At 46.8% G+C, this 23,927-nt stretch overlaps 1 protein-coding gene across 1 annotated transcript in view; it reads left to right on the top strand.

Moving 5' to 3' along the window:
* Positions 1 to 21,481, top strand: part of LOC144224943 (scavenger receptor cysteine-rich domain-containing protein DMBT1) — a 33,424-nt gene extending 11,943 nt beyond the window's left edge. Inside the window, exons 7-14 of the mRNA XM_077756398.1 lie at positions 326 to 640; positions 1,993 to 2,037; positions 2,826 to 3,140; positions 14,883 to 15,194; positions 16,002 to 16,043; positions 17,165 to 17,340; positions 19,702 to 20,069; positions 21,190 to 21,481. Coding sequence (XP_077612524.1) covers positions 326 to 640; positions 1,993 to 2,037; positions 2,826 to 3,140; positions 14,883 to 15,194; positions 16,002 to 16,043; positions 17,165 to 17,340; positions 19,702 to 20,069; positions 21,190 to 21,481 — 1,865 coding nt within the window. The remainder of the gene's footprint in view (positions 1 to 325; positions 641 to 1,992; positions 2,038 to 2,825; positions 3,141 to 14,882; positions 15,195 to 16,001; positions 16,044 to 17,164; positions 17,341 to 19,701; positions 20,070 to 21,189) is intronic.
* The last annotated feature ends 2,446 nt before the right edge of the window (positions 21,482 to 23,927 follow it).

The raw sequence follows: 23,927 nt of genomic DNA, 5'->3' as shown, positions 1-23,927 counted from the left end.
ACTGTTTTGAATTTTAAGAGAAACCACATGACAAATGGCACCCAAAAGAGAATGAAAGCAGACAGTTGCTTTTAAGTGTGTCTTCCACAAAGCCACCATGTGGCCCATATTTCCATAAAGAAATGGCCCAGTGAGGGCAAAATGCTGGAGTTTGTGCTGAATTTCAGAAACAAGAAACCATCAGATGGTCTCCTCCGCATGTATGATTTTATTTCCCCGTGGACACAGGCTGCAGACTTGGGCTAGAATTCTCTAACTGGAAATGCCGTCTCGTTCAAGAGTCCAGGGAGCCTTCTCGAGCGTCTCTGCTCTTCGGTTCCTGCAGATCTGCCGGCGGTGAGGCTGGCGGCCGGGAGCAGCAGGTGCGAGGGCCGCGTGGAGATCCTCTACAATGGCACCTGGGGGACCGTGTGCGACGACCTCTGGGACCTGCCAGCTGCACGGGTGGTGTGCCGGCAGCTGGGCTGCGGAACGGCCCTGGCGGCCCCGAGGAGTGGTCTATTCGGTGACGGCTCGGGCCCCATCTTCCTGGACGATGTGCGCTGCACGGGAGATGAGACCAGCCTGGGCCAGTGCCACCACCTCGGCCTGTCAGTCCATAACTGTGGTCACCACGAGGATGCCGGGGCCGTCTGCTCAGGTACCTGAACTCCCCGGAGACCAGGTTCCCTCCTCTGTCAGGCAGGCTGACCCTGAAAGGCTTGGGGTTCCAGGTCATGAAAACAGCTTGTCCCTGGTTTGCCTGGAATTTTCCCAGTTGGAGCGCTGAGGCATATGTCCCAGGAACCCCCTCAGATTCCGCTAACCCAGGATGGTGGTCACAATCATCTCCACTGTACCTGATATCACAGCCTGCTCCCCTGGCCCTAGGAAGAAAGTAGATCCTAGGAGCAAAACAAGCAAAGAAACAAACAAAAACCCAAAAAACAAACAAACCAAAAAAAACAAATAACAAAAATCAAAACAAAAAAATGCCTGGAAGTCAGGAAGTTGTGTCCCTGCTCAGGATGGTTTTTAATTTCCAGGAAACATTTTTTTATGTTTGTCACATCATAAATTTCTCGTGAAGGTACTTCTCAGAGAGAGCTATGTGGGGAAACTCTCTTGAGTTGCTGATTGCCCAGCTCAGGATTTTCTTGCTATTAGGGACAATTTTATGCAACCATTCAAAAAAGCTGAATGAATATTTAAAACCCTTGCTTTGTTACGTTTTGTTACTAAATGATGTATGCAACAAATATCTGTGACCTCCCCACCCCCTCCACGGCCCCGAAACACCTCCCCCTCAGAGTTGGTGGGAGGGAAAGTTTCCCAAATGTGTGAAGATGCAGACAAGGTGGGAATATTTCCATCCCACCCTGCTGTGGGATAGTTGTTGGGTTTTTGTTTTAATTTTTTTTAATATTTATTTTTGAGAGAGAGTGTGTGTGTAAGCAGGGGACGGACAGAAGGGAATGTGGACAAAAGATCTGGGTGTCAGTGCAGAGCCTGATGTAGGACTCTAACTCACCAACTGTAAGATCGTGAACTGGACTGAAGTCAGATGCTTAACAGACTGAGCCACCCAGGCGCCCCTCTTGGGTAGTTTTGTTTTGTTTTGTTTTGGGTTTTTTTGTTTTTTTGTTTGTTTTATCTGTAGAGTGAGCGTTTGGTGCTAAAAACAAGTCTCGGCATCTCTCAATGAGAACTCTGAATTGAAATGTCATCAGAGGCTCATCTGGCCTATTTTGTAGCCTCAGATCTGAGGGGCTATGGATGGCTCCTCCCTGGAAAAGTTCAGGTAGACGCTTCTAATTAGCGTCCTTATGGATGCCAGAGTCTCACCAGCTGAGGGAAGGGAGGTCTCAGGAGCGCCGTCGCCTTTGTCAGGATGTCCTGAACCAGCACATGGGCACCGATGTGGGTTCACGTGCCCAACGGCTGGTGTGTCCGTGAGCGTTTTTGCAAGTGTGCACCTCCGCTAACGTGAATGCCTTGCGCTTTCTCTTTCAGTTACCGAGGCTGCCCCAGGATCAGCAGAAACAGCCCCGGCCATTGGTAATCCTTTGACTGTTTCTTTCACACCTTCCTAGCTATTGAATCTTCCTAGTGGACTCCCTGAGATTACAGTGGGAAGGTCAGGGCCAGGGTGGATTCGGCCCTGCCATGGAGGGAGATGTTGCATGTGGAGCAGCCACTTGTCTAAGTCTCTGCTTCTAAACTCTGTCTGACTGTTGGGGCATCTGGGTGGCTCAGTCAGTGAAGCATCCAACTTCAGCTCAGGTCATGATCTCGCAGTTTGTGGGTTTGAGCCCCGCGTTGGGCTCTGTGCTGACATCTCAGAGCCTGGAGCCTGCTTAGGATTCTGTGTCTCCCTCTCTCTCTGCCCCTCCACCTCTTGCATTCTCTCTCTTGCGCTCTCAAATATAAATAAGCATTAAAAAATTTTTTTAATGAAATGTAACTGTGAATCTGGGCCAGTGTACAAGTCTGGCTTACAGAAAATAATGAGAAGTTGAATTTGACCTATTTCCATGCTGTTGCTCAGCAATTTAATGACTCCATTCTGAAATAGATATCTGTCCTCAACTTTGCAATTATCATATTTCAAATGCAAAGATGGGAATGAGGGAACAAAATGTCTGAAATCTGAGCTCGCCTGGAAAAACCAGTCACTGCACTGATAAGCACTAATCTGACTTTTTCCTGTGGGGCTTGGAGAAAGGAACGAGAGATTGTACAGGACTTCGGGGTTCGCTACGGTAAAAACTACAGGAAAGTCCTGTTAGAAATTATTTTCCAGAAGAGCTAATCCCGTTCCAGTAACAACCCTGAATCTTCCCCAGACTTGCCCATCGTCAGGCTGGTAGATGGGAGGAGCCGCTGTGAAGGTCGCATAGAGGTGTACCACGGCGGCGCATGGGGGACCGTGTGTGACGACCTCTGGAGCATCAGCGCGGCCCACGTCGTGTGCCGGCAGTTGGACTGCGGGGAGGGCGTCAGGGCCCTGGGGAACGGCCACTTTGGGGAAGGTGTGGGCAGCATCCTCCTGGATGACGTGCACTGCCAGGGAAACGAGACCACGCTAGGCCAGTGCCGCCACCTGGGTCTGTCCGTCCACAACTGCGGCCACCATGAGGACGCCGGGGTCATCTGCTCAGGTACTTACTCTTGGCTTCCTCTTGAAGCTACTGGAGCCACAGCTCTTGGGGTGGGAGAGGGGGCCCTGGAAGTAAATGTGAGGAAGCTTGGGTCCCGCCGGGGTCCTCCAAACCTATGCCTAAGGTCTGTTCTCAACACTGGTTTCGCGGAGGCCTCTGGGTCATTCTTAGCCTCTCTTAACTTGCTGACCTACCCGATGCTTGAAGCTGCATTCACGATTCTGCTTTAGAGCCCTCAGTCTCCGCCCTCTTCAAGGATTTACCAAATTCGCTGTTATTCACCCGCTGGGGTAATTGCTCTTCCTAGTCTGTTTTAAAATTCTGTGTTGAACCTTCAAGCTGACTTTGTAGTGCCACTTTGAGGAGTTCCATGAACAAAACCCAGTCCCTCTCATCCGCCCTCGGTGTGAAAGCACCAACACTATTTCCTTTTGGCCTTAGTGGTGTGAGATGGTCTCCTTTTCTTCTTCTTTTTTTTTTTAATTCAGCCCATGTATATATTATCTTTGGCTTCCAGACAAGTAGAATTAGAAAAGCCAATCAGATGAAGTGAAAATATCCACTGCCTTGGAACAAAGACAAGAATAATAGGATTCAGTGGATTCATCCATTTATTTTACAAATATTTATGGAGCCCTTTGCCGGCTCCAGGCAAACGAAGTAGTGAGGGCAGCAGACAGCAATCCCCCCCGTCATCCAGCTTCTGTTCTGGTGCAACGGTTCAGGATCATTGATGCGTTTTAACCACAATAGGTCATTAACGAAAGTCAATGAACGTCAAATGGCAGAGGTCCTAATATGCTTAATTATGTCAAGGGGCCACTCTCCTTTTATATTCAGATCTTGGTACCATGTTTTAAATGAGTTAGTTTAGTGAAAATGAGCAATCCATGTAGTTTGGCTACTACTTTCCCTGGCAGCCCCAGGAAAAATTTGCTCTTCACGGCATCAGAGAAACAGCCTTTCTGACCCACGCAGGGATCCTCAAAGCCAACGGATGGTTCTCACCTCGGCCTTACCTCCACCTCAGTCTCAGCAAGAGGCCTTACTTATTTTTAATTTCACATTCCAGAAGCCATTTTTGTATCTTGTTTTAGTATGAGGCATAAATGTTTTAAGGAAAAAGATGTCTTCTAAATTTTGTTTGTGAACGGGATTTTTATTTGATTTTATCTTATTTTGTTTTGCTTTTGTTTTACAGTTTCAGCATCAGCCACAGAAATGACCACTTCACCTGGTAATTTTATTTTCTCACTTGCCTTATGTACATCATAGATCGCTACATGGCCTCATAGATGGTTACGTGGCCTCACATACGGTTAGGGTTAAAGTTTATGCATCACCAGAAATGAAATATCAAGCTCATATCACATCTAATATGAGGTGCTCACATACTCACTGAATGCTTAGTAAATTAGGCAGATGCTGCTTATATACTTTTCATATGTATGTAGGACACCATGTGCCCGGTTTGCTCCCTCGGCTCTTGGTACAGCTGCAGGTCTCTGAAATCAGGTTATAGTGAATTGAGCCTCCTCAGATTCACACACTTGAGAATTCAATGAGTTCATTTTTTGACAGTGCAAGACTTCAGGCATTGTGGGTACAGCTATCCCTATAATCTGCATTTTCAGAAAATAATAGAGTGCCATATCTCTCGTGTGTTTCAAAACACACTACACCAATCCAGTCATATGCAAATAAAAAAAATAATCTGCATGGCTAAATAAGTTGGGGAAATACCATATCCCTCTTTTGAAGATTCACAGTCTGTTAGCCCATTAAAGTCTCTGACAAGTCCTGTAGTTAAAGATCTTTTTAAAAAGTTGGCTGGACCTAGTGTTTCTCAACTTTCTTTGACCACTGAAACCTTATGAGTAGAAATGCAGCATCACGGCATTTGGAGCCCAAGAATCTGGCCTTATGGTTTGGCTTTAGCCTTAACCAACTGGGTGACAGTGAGCAAATCCCCTTAACTCTCAGGGCTTCTGTTTCCTCTTTGGTAGAACAGAAGGAGGAAGTTTGTCCCAGGGATTGGGTTGCAGACACTGGTGGAGGCACACAGTGACAGGACTTTAGTAGTCATACTCCTAAGAGATGTGTGTGCTACCGTCTGATGCTTCTGGCCTGGCCCTCTTTAAGCAACACATATGTCTTTTTTGTAAACTTCCCTCTTGGGGACTTTGGGAATCATTCTAGGACTTGAGCTGGTCAATATATGGGTAAGTAAGTTCAAGAAATGCCATCTCAAAACAAACCAATTCACTCAAGTTTTCTCTGATGATAAACAGTTATGAAAGTAGCTCATGGTCCCTATTTCCTAAATCTCAGAGCCCTCTGCCAGGCTTAGTAGAAACTGACCTCTAAGAAAATCAGACAATGAAATCAATTTCTCACTTTGTGGTTGGATCTGTGAGAATCAGCTGTGAGGTCTCTCGGGCAAGTTCAATATGGCATCATCACAGTAATGCATTTTTTTAAATATTTTAAAATGTTTTTTATTTATTTCTGAGAGACAGAGAGAGAGAGAGTGAGCAAGGGAGGGTCAGAGAGAGAGGGAGTCACAGAGTCCAAAGTAGGCTCCAGGCTCTGAGCTAGCTGTCAGCACAGAGCCCGACACGGGGCTCGAACCCATGAACTATGAGATCATGACCTGAGCCGAAGTTGGACGCCTAACCGACTGAGCCACCCAGGTGCCCCAATATTGCATTTTTTTCAAGATGTGGAAGAAACCTTAAGTCTGTCAGAATGGAAATCACAAACAGGCAGTCTGTGGGGCCAGTTTTGACCCAGGGAGGGGTTTTGATTCAGACAACAGAGTTTTGCTTCTGCAATGTTTACTTTTCTTTTAATACCACATTTTTAAAATGGGAAGTTTTCATAAAAAGTCCAGGTTTCAAGCTTTTATGGAAAACTCAGAGGAGAGGAAGTGCTAGCATGAATTTTGGCAAGGCATCAATTATCCAGGGCTGGGGAAGAAAGGGACCCTTTTATGGGGGCAGTGCTGTCTGGTTTCCTCCTGGCCTGTGCCAATTATTTCTGGGCCTAGAGGCAGCTCCAGTTTGGATGCTTGGTGCCTCTCAAACTTCAACATGTGTATAAATCACCTGGAGACCTTTTAAAATGCAGACTCGGATTCAGTAGTTCTGGGGTGCGACCTGAGGGTCTGCATTTCAAACAAGCTGATGTAGATGCTGCTGGTCTGTGGATTAGCCCTTCAAAGTCATGTGCTCGGTTACACAAAGAGCAGAAACCAGAACCCAGGTGTCTTGAGTCCCAGACCCAAGTACCACCTTCCTCATTAGTTATTTTCTTTTACTTAGTATAGTATACAAGAACAGGAAAATCAAATAGGAACAGAACATAATCAAATATGACCACGGCTGGGGCATAATTTGTAAACTGGGTGATTTTTGAAAATTATTTACCAATGAACTTGACTGACAGGGATGATATTTAATTAAAATGTCCTTATATTGTGCTTGTCTTGACAGTTCCTAACTCCATTTCAGCCACCGATTCAGTCCTTGCAACAGGTAACAAGTTTTCTGCTGATTTGTCCTCTTAATGCCTTTAGGGAATATTGCTGTGTTGAAATTCTACCGAGATCATACACTTATACTATTTTCCAGGGGTCACTTGGCTGAATTAACCCCTTGGAAAATCGACTGGAACCCACAAATAGACAAAAAGGGCCCCTACACAGCCGAGTTTAGGTCCCAGCATTCAAGCTCAAGTAAAGTGTTTGAGTCCACATGGGGGTGCCTACTGAGCCTGTTATTACTACATGCACACACACACACACAGACACACACACGCACGCACATGAACGCACACACGTAACAACTGGCTATCAGGTGTCCCCACTGACTATATTATGAGAGACAACAAATGGGAGGAGGTGGGGACGGGGGGGAGAAGAGCTGCTCATAGAACAGCCACAGTGGCAATTGCAGGAAATGCCAACAGATAGTCTGACAGCCAGAGAAGTCAGAAACCCATTAAATGACACTAGACTTGCTAAATGTCCTGATATGAGGACACTGACCTCAACATCCTTCAATCACCTCTGTACGACAACCCTGAACAACAGTCGTTTTTTCCCCATGAGACTGAATCAGGCAGGTTAGAATATGACAAATGTCTTCTGTTTAAAAGGACAGGACAGGAAAACGTGCTTCATTTCAGGAAAGTTTTCTTTTAGAACGACTCACACAATTTACTTTGGGTATATTCACTTTTATTCAGGAGGTAGGGAAATATCTAGTCCTCACACCCGAGTTTTAACAACCACAAAACCAGGTCAATGAGATCATAGGAAAGGCGGAATTGTGCAAAATTGGAAAATGCATAAAAACTTTGTTGACTGACTTTCCTGTTGGTGTTTCGTATTTAGGCACAATTTCTACTTCAGCAGAAGCGACTTCCTCACCTGGTAATGCCCTCTGCCCCCTGCCAATGTAGGCAGATGGGGCAGCAAGACAGCCCGGGCCATGTCACCAGGGCAGATGCCAGGACAGCTTGGTGGGGGAGCGGGGAAGATGTAAGGTGGTCACTGTCTTTGAGCAGAGTGCCCAGTGTGGGCCAGAATTGTGCCAGGCACGAGGTGGTGGTGCCTCTCGAGGAGGTAGAGAGGGGACCTCTCTGGCCAGGTGAGATCACCTCTCACAGGTTCTCGAAGCAGCACATATTTCTCCTTCATTTCACTTGTCCCAGTGGCAATTTTACCGAGCAAGAGCCCCATCTAGTTTTCTTTAGTGTTTCTCTCCAGCACCTAGTACGGTGCCTGCCACAGCATAGGGAAGAAGCAAAATTTGTTGATTAAATAAATGAAGTCTGTGATCTCTATGCCCCCGTGACAGAGAGAGGGAGACCAGTTAACAGTAAAACAATTATTTTAGCTATTTGGCAAGTATTGACCAACTGCCTTTTCTTATTTCCAGAATCTTTTAGTATTACTGTAATCACCTTAACAAGTAATGTTGATGTTATTTTGGGTTCTAGCCATCTTACTAGCTATAAAAATCTTCTGTGATTTTCCAAGGAGCTTATTACACAACCATTTATGTCTTGATCAAATTATTGCATTCTTTAGATTTTTTTTAGTGTTTATTTTTTTTTAAGAGAGAGAAAGAGACAGAACATGAGCAGAGTGGGAGGGGGAAGTGGGGGCAGAGAGAGAAGGAGATACAGATTCTGGAAAGCAGCTATGCTCACCACTATACCACCAACACAGATGAAGGAGATACAGATTCAGCTCAGAGCCTGACACAGAGCTCGAACTCACAGACTGCGAGATCATGACCTAAGCCAAAGTCACACACTTAACTGACTGAGCCACCCAGGCATCCCTTGTTCTTTAGAGTTTTTAAGTATATTTATATTGACCTGACTCACATGGGCCACCTCTGTATCCCCTGATGGTGAATGAATTCTCGACAGCCCAGCTAAGGGCATGGGCTTAGGGAAACATTAGTTCAGCCAATTCAGCCAAACCCAAAAATAAGCCATTTACTGGACTGACTAGTGTTCTAATGTCAACTGCCCACGATAAGACTTTCTCCTGGAGACCAACCACAATGTGGGCATTGGAAGAATGGCAGGGAGTTCAGCCATGGCTTTGATTGATCCCCTTTAGACATTCATCCAACATTCAGGGAGGGTAGCCTTATGCCAGGCTCTGTGCCAAGGTCCTGAGGGGTAGAGAGTTGACCACGGTAACAAGTAATACCTCGCTCATACAATAGATTTGTGCAATGCTAGTTGCAATTATCTGAGGAGTTCCTGATGTGGCTTTGGATTTAACAATTATACAAAGAGACTGTTGGAGGTTTATTTGCGGGGAGGACCATAAAGAGGGCGCTCTCCCCTACTCTAGGGACTAAAGCACTTAAATAAAACACCAGAGTTAACTCCAAAAATGGCCGTTATTGCTGAGGGCAAGTCTTCATACAAGACGCAAATGGGGTGGAACTAGACCACAGTCTAGGTCTTGGGACAGCTCCTCTTGAGGAAGTTCTATAGAGTTTGCCCTTTCCTAAATCACTACCTTCCAACCATTTGAGGAGAAGACATAGGATTGGACAAAGAAAGCCCTCCTTTACAGAACTTTGTTAGATTAGCCCTTATTGGGAAAAACTTGGACCAATGGTTGTTGCCCTCTAAGCAGGTAATTTCCAACTTCTCCAAGGGGTGGAATAAAGGGTGGGCCAAAGGAATGGAGACCCAACAAGTGGATTGGTGCCCTAGAAGGGGTGGTGGATCTAGAAATGTCCTGCCCTTGCCCCTGTCCGAAAAGCAGGAAGACAAGTCTGACTAGTCATACTGAACTATGACGGCCACCTTTAGGTGTCCTGTGTCTTAGGAACACATATGCCTCAATGGCTGTCATATTGCTTCTTATTTTGTTCACTTGCAGCTCCAGTTGCAACCACCGAAACCTCCACACCAGGTAAAACACTGTCTCCTGCCCCATTAGGTGCCTCTTCTTGGGGTTGCGTTCAACAGACTAGGCTGTTCCATGGAAAGTTTATCCCCAACACAGCCTCCATGAAGACAGAACCCCAGGAGTCCTCTGCACTGGTTTTTAGGTTTCTTCTTCTCTTTTTCTACAGATACCTCTTCAACCTCAGTGGAGGTGACCTCTCCATCTGGTAAAGTCTCTCTTGTGCTGTTTGAATGAATGAGACCAGCTTCTTACTTGCCATGTTCTGTTCAGAAAAGTAGCCCACGTAACGACCGTTTTGACCACACAGGAAACTGAATGAAAAGACACCCTGAAGTGTCCTCGATTTTAAGTGTCCTATTCTCTCTGTTCATATACAGATATATCCTCAGCCTCCACAGAAGTGGACACGCCCTCTGGTAATGTTTCTTCCCTGTCACATTTCTTATGTTAAATACGACCACCTCTCCTTCTTTCTGTTGGACAGAAGAACCTATGTACTGCATGTGTTGTCTGTGGTATAAGCCCCAGTGTAAACAGAAGTCCCAGCATCCTTTTCATGGAAACAGAGCCTCATGTTCTCCTCATACATCCATAGACACAGAGTGGTCCCTTCACTAGGGAACACTCTCCAATTGTTGCCCTGGTCTTAATCAGATGTGCCCGTGGGAGGCCAGGGCAGGCTTGGTGCTGTGTGCTGTGTTGCAGGTGATGCTTTGACCCACCCAGCACATGCAAATACGAGAGAACTGGGTTGTGATCGTGTTGGCTCTACCCATATGCAATTCCACTTTCTACCACGCTGTTGTTCAAACCAAAACATTCTATTTTCTTTTCATTCTACTTTGTTTACAGACACAAGTCCCACTCAGGGAGAAGAGACCTCTTCACCAGGTATGCTCTCTGCTCTTTGAGGCAGCCCTGGTGAGTGACTTTCTGAGAAACCCCAGCCCAGCAGGAATTACACACCCAGAGTAAACACTTCCTGTTTCCCCAGGAGAGGTCAGGGGAGATGAGAGGGAGTTGGGAAGCTCCAGACCACGACCCTAATGGTGGTTCTGATCCTGAACTCGGTGAAGGCAGATTCCGGGACAGGATGAATAGGATAAGAGAGCGTCATGTGTCAGCCGTGGAGGAAACCTTGGAGATGACCCACGGCATCAAATGTCAAATGTCCGTGTGCATAAGAGTGGCCTGAAGAGCTTGTTAAAATGCAGATTCAGATTCAGTGGCTCCGGGTAGAGCCTGGATTCTGCATTTCTCACAGGCTCCTAGATGATGCCCACGCTGCAGGTCAGTGGCCACATTTGAGGAGTAAAACGCTGAGCCACTACTCTTGTTTTGGAGGCAAATGAGGCCCAGAGAAGGAGGACACTTGCACTGTCCTAGCTCAGCAGTCACAACTAAATACCATAGACTGAGTGGCTTCAACAACAAGGACTTATTTTCCACAGTTCTGGAGACTAGGAGTCTGAGATCAGGTGCCAGCAAGCTTGGTGTCTGGTGAGGGTCTTCCCTTGGGTCGAGGATGGCCACCTTACCTTCTTCCTGTGTGCTCACAGGACCTTTCCTCAGCGTGTGCTCCTTGACAGAGAGACAGAGAGAGAGAGAGAGACAGAGAGAGAGAGTGAGCTCTGGTGTATCTTCTTATAAAGACACTGATCCTATCAGATCAGGGGTCCCCTTATGACCTCACTTAACCTTGATTACTTCCTCAGCAGCCCCATCTCCAAATACAGACACACTGGGGGTTAGGGCTTTGACATGTGAATTTTGAGGAGACATAATTCAGTCCACAGCAGTCACCGCACCCAGCAAGGCCAGCTGGGTCTCCCAGCTCCCAACCAAGGTCCTTTCTGCCCCCAGGCTTTGCCGATGAATCTGTCTGTGTGACTCCATCCCATCCGTCTGATACCGACCTCTTCAGTGGCAAAGACTACCACTTTCTTCTCTTATCTATTTCCTTTCTTTTCAAGTCCTGGGTACTTTGAAGACATAATGCTGTTAAAGGCAGTGAACCAAGCTTAGGACTTTCCTCTCACTTATACTTAGGGAGTGTTCTCCCTGTCTCCTTCCACCCCTCCCTTCCTCACGTTCTTCTTTCCCTGCTTCATCGTGACCTCACCTTTGGCAGAAGATCCCTTCACTCGTACATCTCAGTGGCTCTTGACATCACGTGAGATGAGCTTTCTTTTGCAGACCTGGTTCGTGGGAACTGGGTCGCTTTTCATGTTGATTCAGTGGCATCACACACTTTACCTCTTTTACAAAAGCATGACAGCACACTCGCTTCCTGCCTCTCGGAGTGTGAGGGCAGATGTGGGGACCATCAGACCATCCCCTTCCTTCCCCCTGGTCCCTGCTCACCTCAGAGCAGAGTGACTGTGACTCCCTCATTTCATGCTCCTGAAAGGCAGAGTGCTGTAGAGAGGGTGGGTGCTTCAGGGCCTCCCAGGTCAGAGCTGAGGATGCCCCGGGCATGGCATGCAAGCCCTCTGAGTCTGAAGTTCCTCATCTCTACCATACTGATAATACTTCCCCGGAAGAGCTGTTGTAGGGATTTGAGGTGTGAATTATACTATGAATCCTGGATGCTCTAAATGGGATTTATTCATCCATCTTGCAAAATGCCAACTTCTTATATATCATTCCATATATATATCATTTCACTCCTGGATGTGTGAGTTCACAAGATGAATAAGCAGGGCTGATTCTTTTACATACAGCTTATGAATCAGGCATATTCTCATAAACTTGCCATCTACAGCATAAAATATCAATGACAACCAATTTGAATGCTTTCTTTTCACTGGGAAAAATCTCTCTCTCTTTTTTTTGGCAGCCTTAGATCTGATTTCAACAAAGGCGACATCATCACCTGGTAAAGATCATGTGCTTGTTGCTAGATTAACTCAGTTCCATGGTTCTTTATACAACTATGCTCTATCATAAAATCCATTGTTACTTTTCCTACCTTGCCTCCCTCTATAGATTTTCATGTGGAATTACATCTCTCAAATACAATCTTTTTTTTAAACATTTTTTTTAAAGTTTAAATATTTTTGTAAGAGAGATAGTGTGTGTGAATGGTGGCAGGCGTAGAGAGAGAGAGAGGGACAGAGAATCCCATACTGACATACAGTAGAGAGCCTGATGTGGGACTCAAACTCACGAACCGTGGGATCATGACCAGAGCCACTTAGCTGCCTGAGCCACCCTGGCGCCCTGATCTTTCTCTTACCTAAAAATGCTTCTGAGAAATCTGATTGGTTTCCTTCTTTTTATTTTCAGCCCCTATAAACATTTTTCCTGCTAAATCTAATACTTTTATATTTTTCCTATAAAAATTCAGTATATTTATAAGTCTTCTTTTGTGACCATTTAGCAAATTATCTTCTTTTTGGAGTATAAGCAGGACTCAACACCACTTGTTACATTTTGATAAGCAAATAAAATATAGTGGATGGTATTTCTGCATCTAAACCTAAGCAGAAATTCAAACAAAACTATTACTTTCTGAACCTTGAGAAAATGTGTAGATCTTTCAGCTTTGAATATAAATATGTGACTTTGAGGATATGTGTTTTTTAAACACAGTTTTTCTTTTTTACAGTTATAATTTCGATTGGTGAAGACATGATCCCTCTACCTGGTAATATTTGTTTGTTCCTAAGAACTTCAATTATCAAATCATTATTAGTACTGTAGGATCATATTTCTTTTTTTTTTTCAAAGTTCCTCCTCTTTACAGAAAACTTTTAAAAAAAATTTTTTTACATTTATTTATTTTTGAGAGATAGAGTGAGACAAAGCACGAGTGGGGAAGGGCAGAGAAAGAAGGAGACACAGAATCCAAAGCAGGCTCCAGGCTCTGAGTTGTCAGCACAGAGACCAACGCAGGACTCAAACTCACAAACCGTGAGATCATGACCTGAGCCGAAGTCGGACACTTACCCGACTGAGCCACCCAGGTGCCCCTCTTTACAGAAAACTTTTATGAGTAATAGGTGTATATGTATATATCCATATATATGTGTGTGTGTGTGTATGTCTACACATACCTTTGTGGGTCGGGAGCCTCATATTCACCTCCTGAGACCTGACACAAAACATATCTGCCTTTATTCATAGTTCAGACAAGCATGCTTATCTTGCTCTAGTATCATAGCAACCAATTACATAAGAAGAGAGCTACTATCCTAAATGAGGACACTACAGTCACAGAGAAGCCAGTGGTATTTATTTACATTCACTAAGCATCTTCTACAGGCCACGCAAAGCAGGGAGTTGGAAAACAGTTGGTAGCAACCACTCTTATATGAAGAGGAATCATTTTACACACATCTATGGGTGTGGCACCGCTAACACACTATAGATTTTTAAAATTAGTTTTACTTCTTTAAATCATCTTTTTTGAAGTATAATTACCTACAATAAATTGCAAACATCCATGAAGTTTTTCTTATGTCTACAACTATGTCACCACCACCACAACCAAGATCTAGAACATTCCCATCACCCCAAAATGTTCCTTCATGTCCCTTTGCAGCAAACCCCCCAGGCCACCAACTGGTCTCTTTCTGTCACTGTAGATCAGATTTGTTTTTCTAGAATCTCATAGAAATGGAATCAAATAATACGTGCTCTTTTGTGTCTGATTTCTTTTGCTTAACAAATTGTTTTTGAGATTTGTTCGTGTGGTTCTTTATATTGGTATTTTGTCCCTTTTTATTGCTTAGTAATATTCCCCTGTGTGGATATTCGGCAACTCATTTATCCCCTCTCCCTCTGGTGGACACATGTGGATGGTGGAGAGTTCTGCTGCACACAAATCTTCCCGTGCACGTCTGTTCCCTTTCTCTTGAGCAAACACCTGGGAAGAGCCAGGTCACACAATACACTTTGTGCAGTTCAAGGGTTGGCTTTTATTCATCCAGAGTAAAAGGAAGATTACTGGACAGATTTTGTTTGCTAAGCCAAGCCAGTTGCCTCAACAACTTCACTCCCAAGATTTGAGGGGTTTGCCATTTTGTTTTCTTTTGGGTTTGGGTCCTTTCACGCTTAGATTCTTAGATTCATTGTTTGAGGGCTTCTGTTAACTCAGGTTTGACTTTTCTATGAGGGAATTCGAAGGGAGCGGGGGTGAGGAGAGAGACAGAGGGCAACAGCTCACCGCAGTGTCATTTCTCCCACTGCAAATGACACAGAAGGGGCAGTGGAGGGCAGCTGTGCGCCTGTTGCTCCCGCCTTCCCCCTACTCACTCACTCTCTCTCTCTCTCTCCGCCCCCCCCCGCAGAACCTCCCCTGCGCCTGGCGGGCGGGCGCGGCCGCTGCGAGGGCCGGGTCGAGGTCCGCCACCAGGGCGTGTGGGGCACGGTGTGCGACGACCACTGGGACATCAGGGAGGCCCGCGTCGTGTGCCGCCTGCTGCGCTGCGGCCCCGCGCTCTCCGCCCCGGGGCGCGGCCGCTTCGGCCCGGGCTCGGGGCCCATCCTGCTGGACGACATGCACTGTGCGGGCACCGAGAACACGCTGGGCAGCTGCAGCCACTCGGGCTGGACGCGCCACAACTGTCGCCACCGCGAGGACGCGGGTGTGGTCTGCGCAGGTGCCGCGGCGCGTTCGCGCCCCGGGCTGTCCCCGGGGCTTCATCCCTCTTCCTCAGCCCTGTTCCCAAGGCCAAGGCCCTGTCTGCTGGGAGAGCCAGGGCGCATTTGTCGCACAACCGCTGAGCTAAGTATTTGCATCGCTCAGACTTGCGGTTTTATTCCAGCTCAGGGCGGCATTTGCTCTAAAATATTCCAAGATTACAAGCTGGAAGGAAGAAGTGACAGTGTAGTACAATGATTTAGGACAGACCGAGGCTATTAGTCAGACTGCAAATCTCTTTTTCAATTTCTGACAAGGTCATCAAGGGCACGATCCTAGGTGGACACCCTTCTTTACCTTGACCTGGCCCTCAGAAATCAGAACCCCGGGTTCCTCGTGTGTCCTTTTCACCCAAGATTTGGCCTATTCCTTTGCTGGACTACTTTTTATTACTACCAGATACCCCTCTTGGCATTCTGGCCTACATAGGCAGACCCCATTCTGGGTAGAGTAGTACTTTCTTATACTTGCCTTACATTTACCCAGTTAAATCTCGAAGAGTTACGGAATTCTAAGATTTGGTGAACAAGTCTGAGCCCCCACTGTTCCATCCCTCGTTTTTTTAACAGGCAAACCAAAGAATCACTCCCATTGTTTTCATCCTTATGTGAGAGTTACTCTTGTTTTGCCTAGAAATGGATCACAAATAGAAAAACTATCAGAGTCCCCGAGACTAACAGTCTCGCAGAGAGCCATAGAGTATGAGTCCCCTGGGGTCTTGGGATCCTGTCTTCCAGATCCTCACTTTCATTGTGTCTGTTTACAGTTCCAGCCATGCCTCCTGGCATCGGAGGGCCCAATGGCAAGGGTAATTCGTTTTTTCATTCTTGGATTATACACCAAGGGATTCACTGGGTACAGCGACCAAAGGAACAGAGGTCTGGGGCTGAGAGTGTCGGAAGGGGTTGAGTGAATCTGGCCAGCCACGCTTCCTGGCCGGGACCCTAGCCACAGGTTACTGTCCTGCCTTGCTTTTGGGCTGGGGAGGCCTTTGATGGCCATAAACTGCCTACTTCCCAGCTGAGATTCCAAGCATGTCGTGTGCATGGGAAGGGACACCAGCCAGAATTCATATATGTGACGGTGTTAATAACCCTCAAAGCCCTGTATTTACTACCCTCTTGGTGTTGATGACACCCATATTCTCAATACTTCTTCACACACATCGGGATCCCTCTGTCCTGCTCCACCAAGAGGTTCTGGGCCCTCTTTCCTTCCCATCGCCCTTGGAGTATTTTCAAGCCATTGCGCTCCAGCTTTAATAGCTAAACCGAACGAGCCCATTTCCGGGCACTGCATGTCTACTGCTGGCTATATCGTCCTCCTCCAGGGCTTCTGCACAGTTGACACTTGCTTCTCACCAGGTCCAGCTGCCTCTGCTGTACCCAAAGACAATGGTAAGCCCTCCCCTCTAAGCTGCGGGAAGTGGGGAGGGTTTGAGAGAGCAGTTGTCCCAGGGAGAAAGAACAGGCTTTGAGGGACACCAGCTTCTATGTCTCCACCGTGATCTCTCACATCCCCATCTACTCACTGGGCTTTCGGAGGCTGGGAAAGAAGCCCCTTAACACTTACGCTCCCTCCCTCTTTGCTTCCATGCTCTTGCCTCAGATAGATGTATGTTCAGCCTCAGGTAATGGAGGAAACAGGCTGTTCTCTAAATCTATAGACAAGGCTCTGACTCTAGGCCCGTGGGACATGTGCTGTGTGTCTAAGACTCCAGTGATTAGCGTGACTTTTTGGAAAAGAGAGGATATAAATAAAGTCAGCAAAAATCAAGTCAAGGGTGGGGGTGATGAGAGCTGAGCCAGCCCCCTGCCCCAAGGCACTGTTCATGCTTTATAAAGTAAGCGCACACCCACATCCCAGACCTGCTCGCCCAGTGTACCGGATCGTCTTTGTGAGTTTCTCCCCATGCTCCTCCTCCTGCAGCCCAGCTCTCCTGTTTGCCTCACCTCTTCCAAGTCACCATTGACCGAGGTTATCTCCGGAGGCTGGGCTACTCCTCTTGGGACATCCACTTAAATGATGAGCTGTGTCGTCCCCAAGTCACGGGGCGCTACCTGATCTTCAACATTCCCTATGGTCACTGTGGCACCGTCAGGCAGGTAAGAAACTGACGAGGTGGTGGTACCCTTCTGTGGATGGAGGCCGAGGAGAGAGATTTGGAAAATTCAACCACCTGTTAAAAACCTGGCAGGGACAGAAGAAAGGCACAGTCATGATTTTGTTTCTGAATTCAGTGAGACCTGGAGCACTCACTAATTTGTCTGAAATCTTCCTTCCTTTCGGGAATTTGGAATACGTACTGAATTTGGAATACGTGGTAGTAAGTGCTGAGTGCTGAAGGACTGATGGGTGGGTAAATGGATGGATGGATGGATAGATGGATGGATGGATGATGGATGCTATTCTTTTAGCTCCAAACCTGAGCATTTCCCACAACTTGTTTCTTTATTCACCTTTACTGCACACCTACTATGTGCACGCTATGACGCTGGGCATGGGAGAGGACAAATGATCTGACTGCTGTGTTCTAACCAGACAACTAGCTGTATTTCCCAATCTAGAAAGCATAGATCTAGGACATTTGGGTACAATGAAATGTATATGTCTGTTTCATTTTCCTTAACCACCAGCTTATTGCACAACACAATGTCACTGAAATTAAGGAAACAAGTGAAGAATGTGTAACTACAAAATCACTTTTCTCAGCATATCTAACAATGTACCATGTTAGACATGTTACACGGTCTCCATGCTATTCCTGTCTTCCTTCATATCAGTATTTAGACACACACACAAAAAAACAGTAAACATTTGGCATTGTTGGAGGCTTAATCCACTCCAATGGTCTGCATGATGCCAAGTGACCATTTATCTCCATACTTCACATTTTGTCTATTTGGTTGTGCAGCCCACGGTCATCCTTATCCTTTTTGCTCTGAAACTTCTAGTTTTTGCCTCAGAGGTTTCTGCCCCAAGAGCCACGCTGGAAGCCCCCCAGTGTCTGGGAGGTGGGCACCCCGGAAGCTTCTAGACCATCAGGGAGGACTCTGATGCTATCTTCTGTGGCCCTGACTGACCCAGCTCCCACAGCACTGGGGCCAGAGGACACAGCAAGTCAGGACATAGTCTCAGGCCACCCACATCGAAACACTGCCACAGAAGGGTCCTGTGTGTGATTTCAGAGTCCGTGAATGAGCAAAACTTCCGAGGACACAGTAGCCAACAAGATGGGGACCATGCTCCTCAGCTCTCACATTCGAGAAGGAGACAAGCACTGCACAAATGCACATATGAGAAGCATTTTACAGATGTTAAGATTGCAGAACAAGGACGAGAATAGGAGATGATGTCGGATGGAGGGAAGGTCACTTGGAATAGGGTGGCCAAGGAACTGAGGCCTGAATAAGGACTAGGTAAAGGATCAGGGGGTGTGCTCCGTGCAGGTGTGACAAGTGCCGAGGCCCTCAGGCAGCAGCAAACTTGGAAGGCTTGAGGAAGAGACTCAAGGGGTCAGCACCAAGAAGCCCAAGGTCAGGTTAGAAGGGGTAGGACCATGTAGTCATGGGGTTTAGCTTTTCCTCTAAGCTGTGCATCAGGGCAACTGACAAACGAGATACCAGTTCTTAGGGGCAAAAAGAAAAAAACATCTGTTTTTATGGATAAAGCATGCAGACCATAAAGAGTATCTTTGTTGTATTATAATGGGGGCTGGGAAGGGGGAGGGGGTGAGTAGGAGAGAAAAGGTCTAAAAAGACGGACCTGGTCTGAGCTGACGGGGCAGTCCTTGGAGAGTTCCGAGGCAGACGTCAAGGATCTGAGTCACACAAGCAGAGGCTTCCTCGAAACGGTGTCGCTGGGTGGGCTGAGTGTCTGGGCAGCACCCAGGCTGTGGGGAGGAGGCTGCCAGAAGCAATGGCACCTTGCACAGTAGCCTTTAGCTCCCCCTCCCCTTAGCCTTCTGCGTCATGCTGGATTTGAAGGAGCAAGGCTGAGACTCAGAGTGAACAGGGCCAGGCCCACACCCACCAGGAGCCAGAACCGGTCTGGGGCCAAGAGAAGGGAGGAGCTGGAAGAGAGGAGAAAGGCACCAGCAGGTCAAGGTCTGCGCGAGGCTGAGAATACCCAGGCTGAGGGGATGGCGTGTGTGCAGGAATTGGGCAGAGAGAGCACCACGTAGCTAGCATGGACCTCCTGCCCCACTAATACCAGCAAGGCTTGGCCCTCACAGGAGGGAGGAAGGAAGTCCAGGCTCACACACCAGGGCTCCTTGCATGCTCCCTGAACTGCAGTGGCACCCGCCATGGCACTCGGTCCCACAGGAGGCAGCCCCGAGACCCCCGCCTCCAGCTCACCAGTAACAGGTGCCCAGCAGGTGTTACTACACTGCCTCTGCCAGTGTAGGAAGATGCTTGGCAGGGAGACATGAGCACTGGCCAGAACCTCCCCTCTCGTCTCCCCAGGAAAGCCCCGGCTCCCTCAGCTACTCCAACTCCATCAGAAGTCGAATACGGGGCCACCCTGGCCGGGTCATCGTGCGGCACAAGGTGCCTCAGCTGAAGTTCACCTGCAGGGTGGGTGGCCCCTCTGCAGTTGAAATCATTCCCGGGGCTGACGTCTCAAGGGAGAGCGTCGGCTATGATGTGTCCATATCCTTCCTTGAGTCACCCATGAGCTTGGGGCCCCACGATGCCAGCCAGAGGAAAGAGGTCTTCCTCCAGGCCACACTCCAGAGCCCTGACCCCAGCCTGAGGCTCTTTGTGGACACCTGTGTGGCCTCTCCAGATCCCCATGATTTTACGACTGTCAAGTACGATTTGATCCGGCAAGGGTAAGGAAAATAAAAGGCCCTCTAGAGTTGACTATTATATTCGGGTGGCATTCCTTTGGGGGACCTGTGGCTTCTCTGGTGGATCTAAGTCATAACATTGTGCAAAACAGTCCTCATCATGTCCCAGAGGTGGAGATGGGGCCTCTACTGTCCCTCTGATCCCAGTTGGGGACAAATAGTTATAGGAAGTCTGGACACATTCCCTTGAATCCCCAAAGAGTCTTGGGCAGAGCCCCTGCTGACCCAGACTCTGCTCTCCCATCTCACATTTTCATACCTGTACCTCCCTTTCCTTTGTGTTTTATGCCTTTTGACACTCTCTATTCATGGTTCAGGGCCTCTGCCCTCCCCTGATGGGCTCATGCATTTTCTCAGCCTAAACTCTTACAGTGGTGAGATTCACTATGGCTCCTTTGATTAAACAATGGATTCGCCAGGTTAGAACTTTGGTATAGTTGTTTGCCTTTATAGCTCTCTTGCCCCCTAACAGGAACAAAACACTTAGAGATGGGCAATTGGTAATCAGTGCTAGACAACAAAACCCTGTCACTTACTGGTGGCAGCGAGAGCCACATGGGAAGCATCATCATGATACCTGTTTCCAAAAGCCAAGGGGAGGGACAAGACATAACACTGTGCACAGGTGACATGAGCTATAACGTGGGAGGTTTACAGATATGGCTTTAGATTCCTCTGGGTCTTAGAGTGAGAAAGCTCTTCCCTTTCCCTTCTCCTTACAAACAGATCCAGGAGAAAGACACAGTTTGGTGTCAGAATTTTAACAACCGGCATTCTCCAATTCTGCTTGCTTAAGTTTAAATTGCTCTTCTTTCTCTAATTTCTTACGGTGGGGTTTTAGATTATTGATTCTATATCTTTCTTCATTTCCAATGCATGCGTTTGATTTATTTGATTGTGGTAAATTGTATATTCATTTTCACTTAGTTTGAAATAATTTTTACATTTCTCTGGAGACTTTTTCTTTTACCTCTGGGTTACTTTGAAGAACTCTGGGATTCATATGTCTGAGTCCAAGCCTGATTATTTGAGTCAGGATGCATTCACACCATACTTTAAGTTAATTCTTGTGGCTGGTTGGGGGGGGGATTTCTTCTCTCAGGTGCATCAAAGACAATACCTATGTCAACCTCCACTCCTACCAGAAGAACACAGCCCAGTTCAAGTTCAACACCTTCAACTTTCTCAGCAGCTATGATGTGGTGTATCTGCAGTGTGAGATCGCCGTGTGCAAAGTGGGGGACCATTCCTCTCGCTGCTCCCAGGGCTGTGCCAAGCAGAGTAAAAGGGACGTGGGCCCCTCGGAGACCACAGAAGAGCGGACTGAGCATTTCCAAGTGGTGGGGCCACTGAAAATCCACAGAGGGACGGGTCAGAACAAGACCCTTGTTTGATTTCTCCACTTTTCACATGAATCTCTTATTATAAAGCAAAGTCTATTTCCCTTCAGCAATGTAATAAGTTTGACAAATCAGGAGTTGTCCATACAGTGACAAATGAAACTGCTAAAGAAGTTCTCTCTGAAGTTTGTTGCTAAATAAACCTTCTCTGATTACTAAACTTCTAAGGCGGTCACTATCTTTGCCAGCTGGAGATGCCGCATTTTCTTATTCTTCACTACCAAGCATGTGATCATTGTCTTAACTGTACAAAATGTTATCGAGAACAGAATTCTCTCTATATATCAAACTGCTAATTTAAGGATTTTTTTAATTGACTCCTTAGTATTCAGATGCTAGTAGGTGGATCTTTTTGTTTCTGTCCCTTGGGTGATGTGAGAATTTCTTTTCAGATCTCTCTAAGAGTCTTATGGAAAATAAACTAAGTGTCAGGAAGTCACTGCTTTTTTTTAAAATTTTTTTAACTTTTATTTATTTTTGAGACAGAGAGAGACAGAGCACAAGCCAGGGAGGGGCAGAGGGAGAGGGAAACACAGATTCTGAAACAGGCTTCAGGCTCTGAGCTGTCAGCACAGAGCCCAATGTGGGGCTCGAAACCACAGACCGCGAGATCATGACCTGAGGCGAAGTCGGACGCCCAACTGATTGAGCCACCCAGGTGCCCTGCCACTGCTTTTTTTTTTTTTAACCTTAATAACTTTAGTTGAATCAAACATGTCATTTATTCATTTACTTCTTATCACTTACTCAAAATAAGCTCATTTTGTCCATTTCAAAGGGAACAAGTTATGCCTTTGTTGGGTTTGGGTGAGAGCTTTGATATTGACAGCAAATGGGAGCCTGAGACACAATCCCATGAACCACCCGTGACTGCTTGCTGCACTACCACACACTCAGTCTGTGCCCAGATCCTCAAAGCTTTATAGGAAACTTTAAAAGTACACGGGAAATCTGAAGACTACAAAAATGAAGGCTTGTATATCTCATATCCTCCTGAGAAAGGAGGGCAGCACCCACTTTATCTAAGCCCTCTTTGTATCACAACAGAAAGAGGTCTGCACTAGGCTCAGTACCCTCAAAGCTGTCTCTAAAGAGACAGGTTTCGATATGGTCAATGTTTTTTTCTTAGCTTGTCAAGAAATATTCAACAACAACATTTAAAATATGAGTCCTCAAGCCCAAGAAATTGTTCCCATCATTGTCATTAAATAACATGTATGAGATGAGATGAATATGGCCAAGTCCCCTGGGGAGGAGGGCAGAGTTTGGGGGAGCCTGGGAGCTAACCCTGAAGTCCCCAAGAGATGAAAATCTGACAAGTGACCCAAGGGCGGGCATTGTGTCTAAAAGGGAGCCTCTCAGTTCCATTTCAAATGTGCCCTTCATCGACAACCATCTTGGTAAAAATAGGTTACTGACATTTACTTTGACGATGTTCCCTGCTTACACCTGGTAGAAGCTGATAAAAACGTAATTATGGGTCAGTCTGGGGAAGACTGATCCTTAAATCAAAACTCAATCATTTGTCACTGAGTGGCTTCATCTTCAGTCGCATGATTTTATCATTGGACATCGATTTCACCCAAGTGCTTCAGATGAATTAAGGAGTTTTCCAAGTAGCTGTGAACTGCTGGAGTTTCTACTTTCCAAAGCTTATCTGCCCATTAACTGCAGCTATCCAAATGTGTTGAGGAAGTGGGAGGCTAAGAGCTTCCAAACTCAGCATCATGTGGCTTTTAACAGGTGCCTAATGTGAAAACTATTGACATTGAAAGGACCGAACTTTTCAGAATAAATAAATAAGGGGCCGGTGAACGTCCAGGTCAGGCTCTCCGGCTGTGGCTCAGCTGATGGAAGCCAGGAAGTGGCCCTTTCCACAAGTACTCCAGGTGGTTCTTAGGGATGCTGAAGTGTGAAATCCATGGTCACTGCTATGCATCCTGTGCTTTTTGGATCAAAATCCACTTACCAGAAAACTACAACCCAGAAACACCCATGGATACAGACAAAAAGGTCCCAAGAGAAGCCTGCTATCTCCAGCCAAATTTAGGATGAGTAAAGGAGCAGACAGGCAAGACAGAGAACTTTTACAAAAGAGCCTCCTGGCTCCAAATCCATGGGTGAAACTGTGGCCCTACCCCCAGCCCAGCCAACAAAGGTGAAGCAGGGGAGTCTAGACTTCCTTCTGCCCTCAGGATCCTTTACATCTCCCCTCCCCTGTGCAGGGTGGTGTTACCTCTGGGCAGTAACCAGAACCTCCCCAACACCTCCCTTGTCAGGTGGAGACCAGCTGGGGAGACTGGGCTTCCAATCTCACCCTTTATGACCACTCTGGATAGAGCCATGACCTTGACCCTCACCCAGAGGTAATGAGGCAACTCTACCTTCCTAGGGGGAGGAACAGCAGAGGTCACATGGGTAGCCTGGCTTCCACCCTGCT

This window comes from Crocuta crocuta, unplaced genomic scaffold, assembly GCF_008692635.1.
Source record: "Crocuta crocuta isolate KB4526 unplaced genomic scaffold, BGI_CrCroc_1.0 scaffold1063, whole genome shotgun sequence".
NCBI classification, from domain to species: Eukaryota; Metazoa; Chordata; class Mammalia; order Carnivora; family Hyaenidae; genus Crocuta; species Crocuta crocuta.
This window is presented reverse-complemented; position numbering and strand designations above follow the sequence as displayed.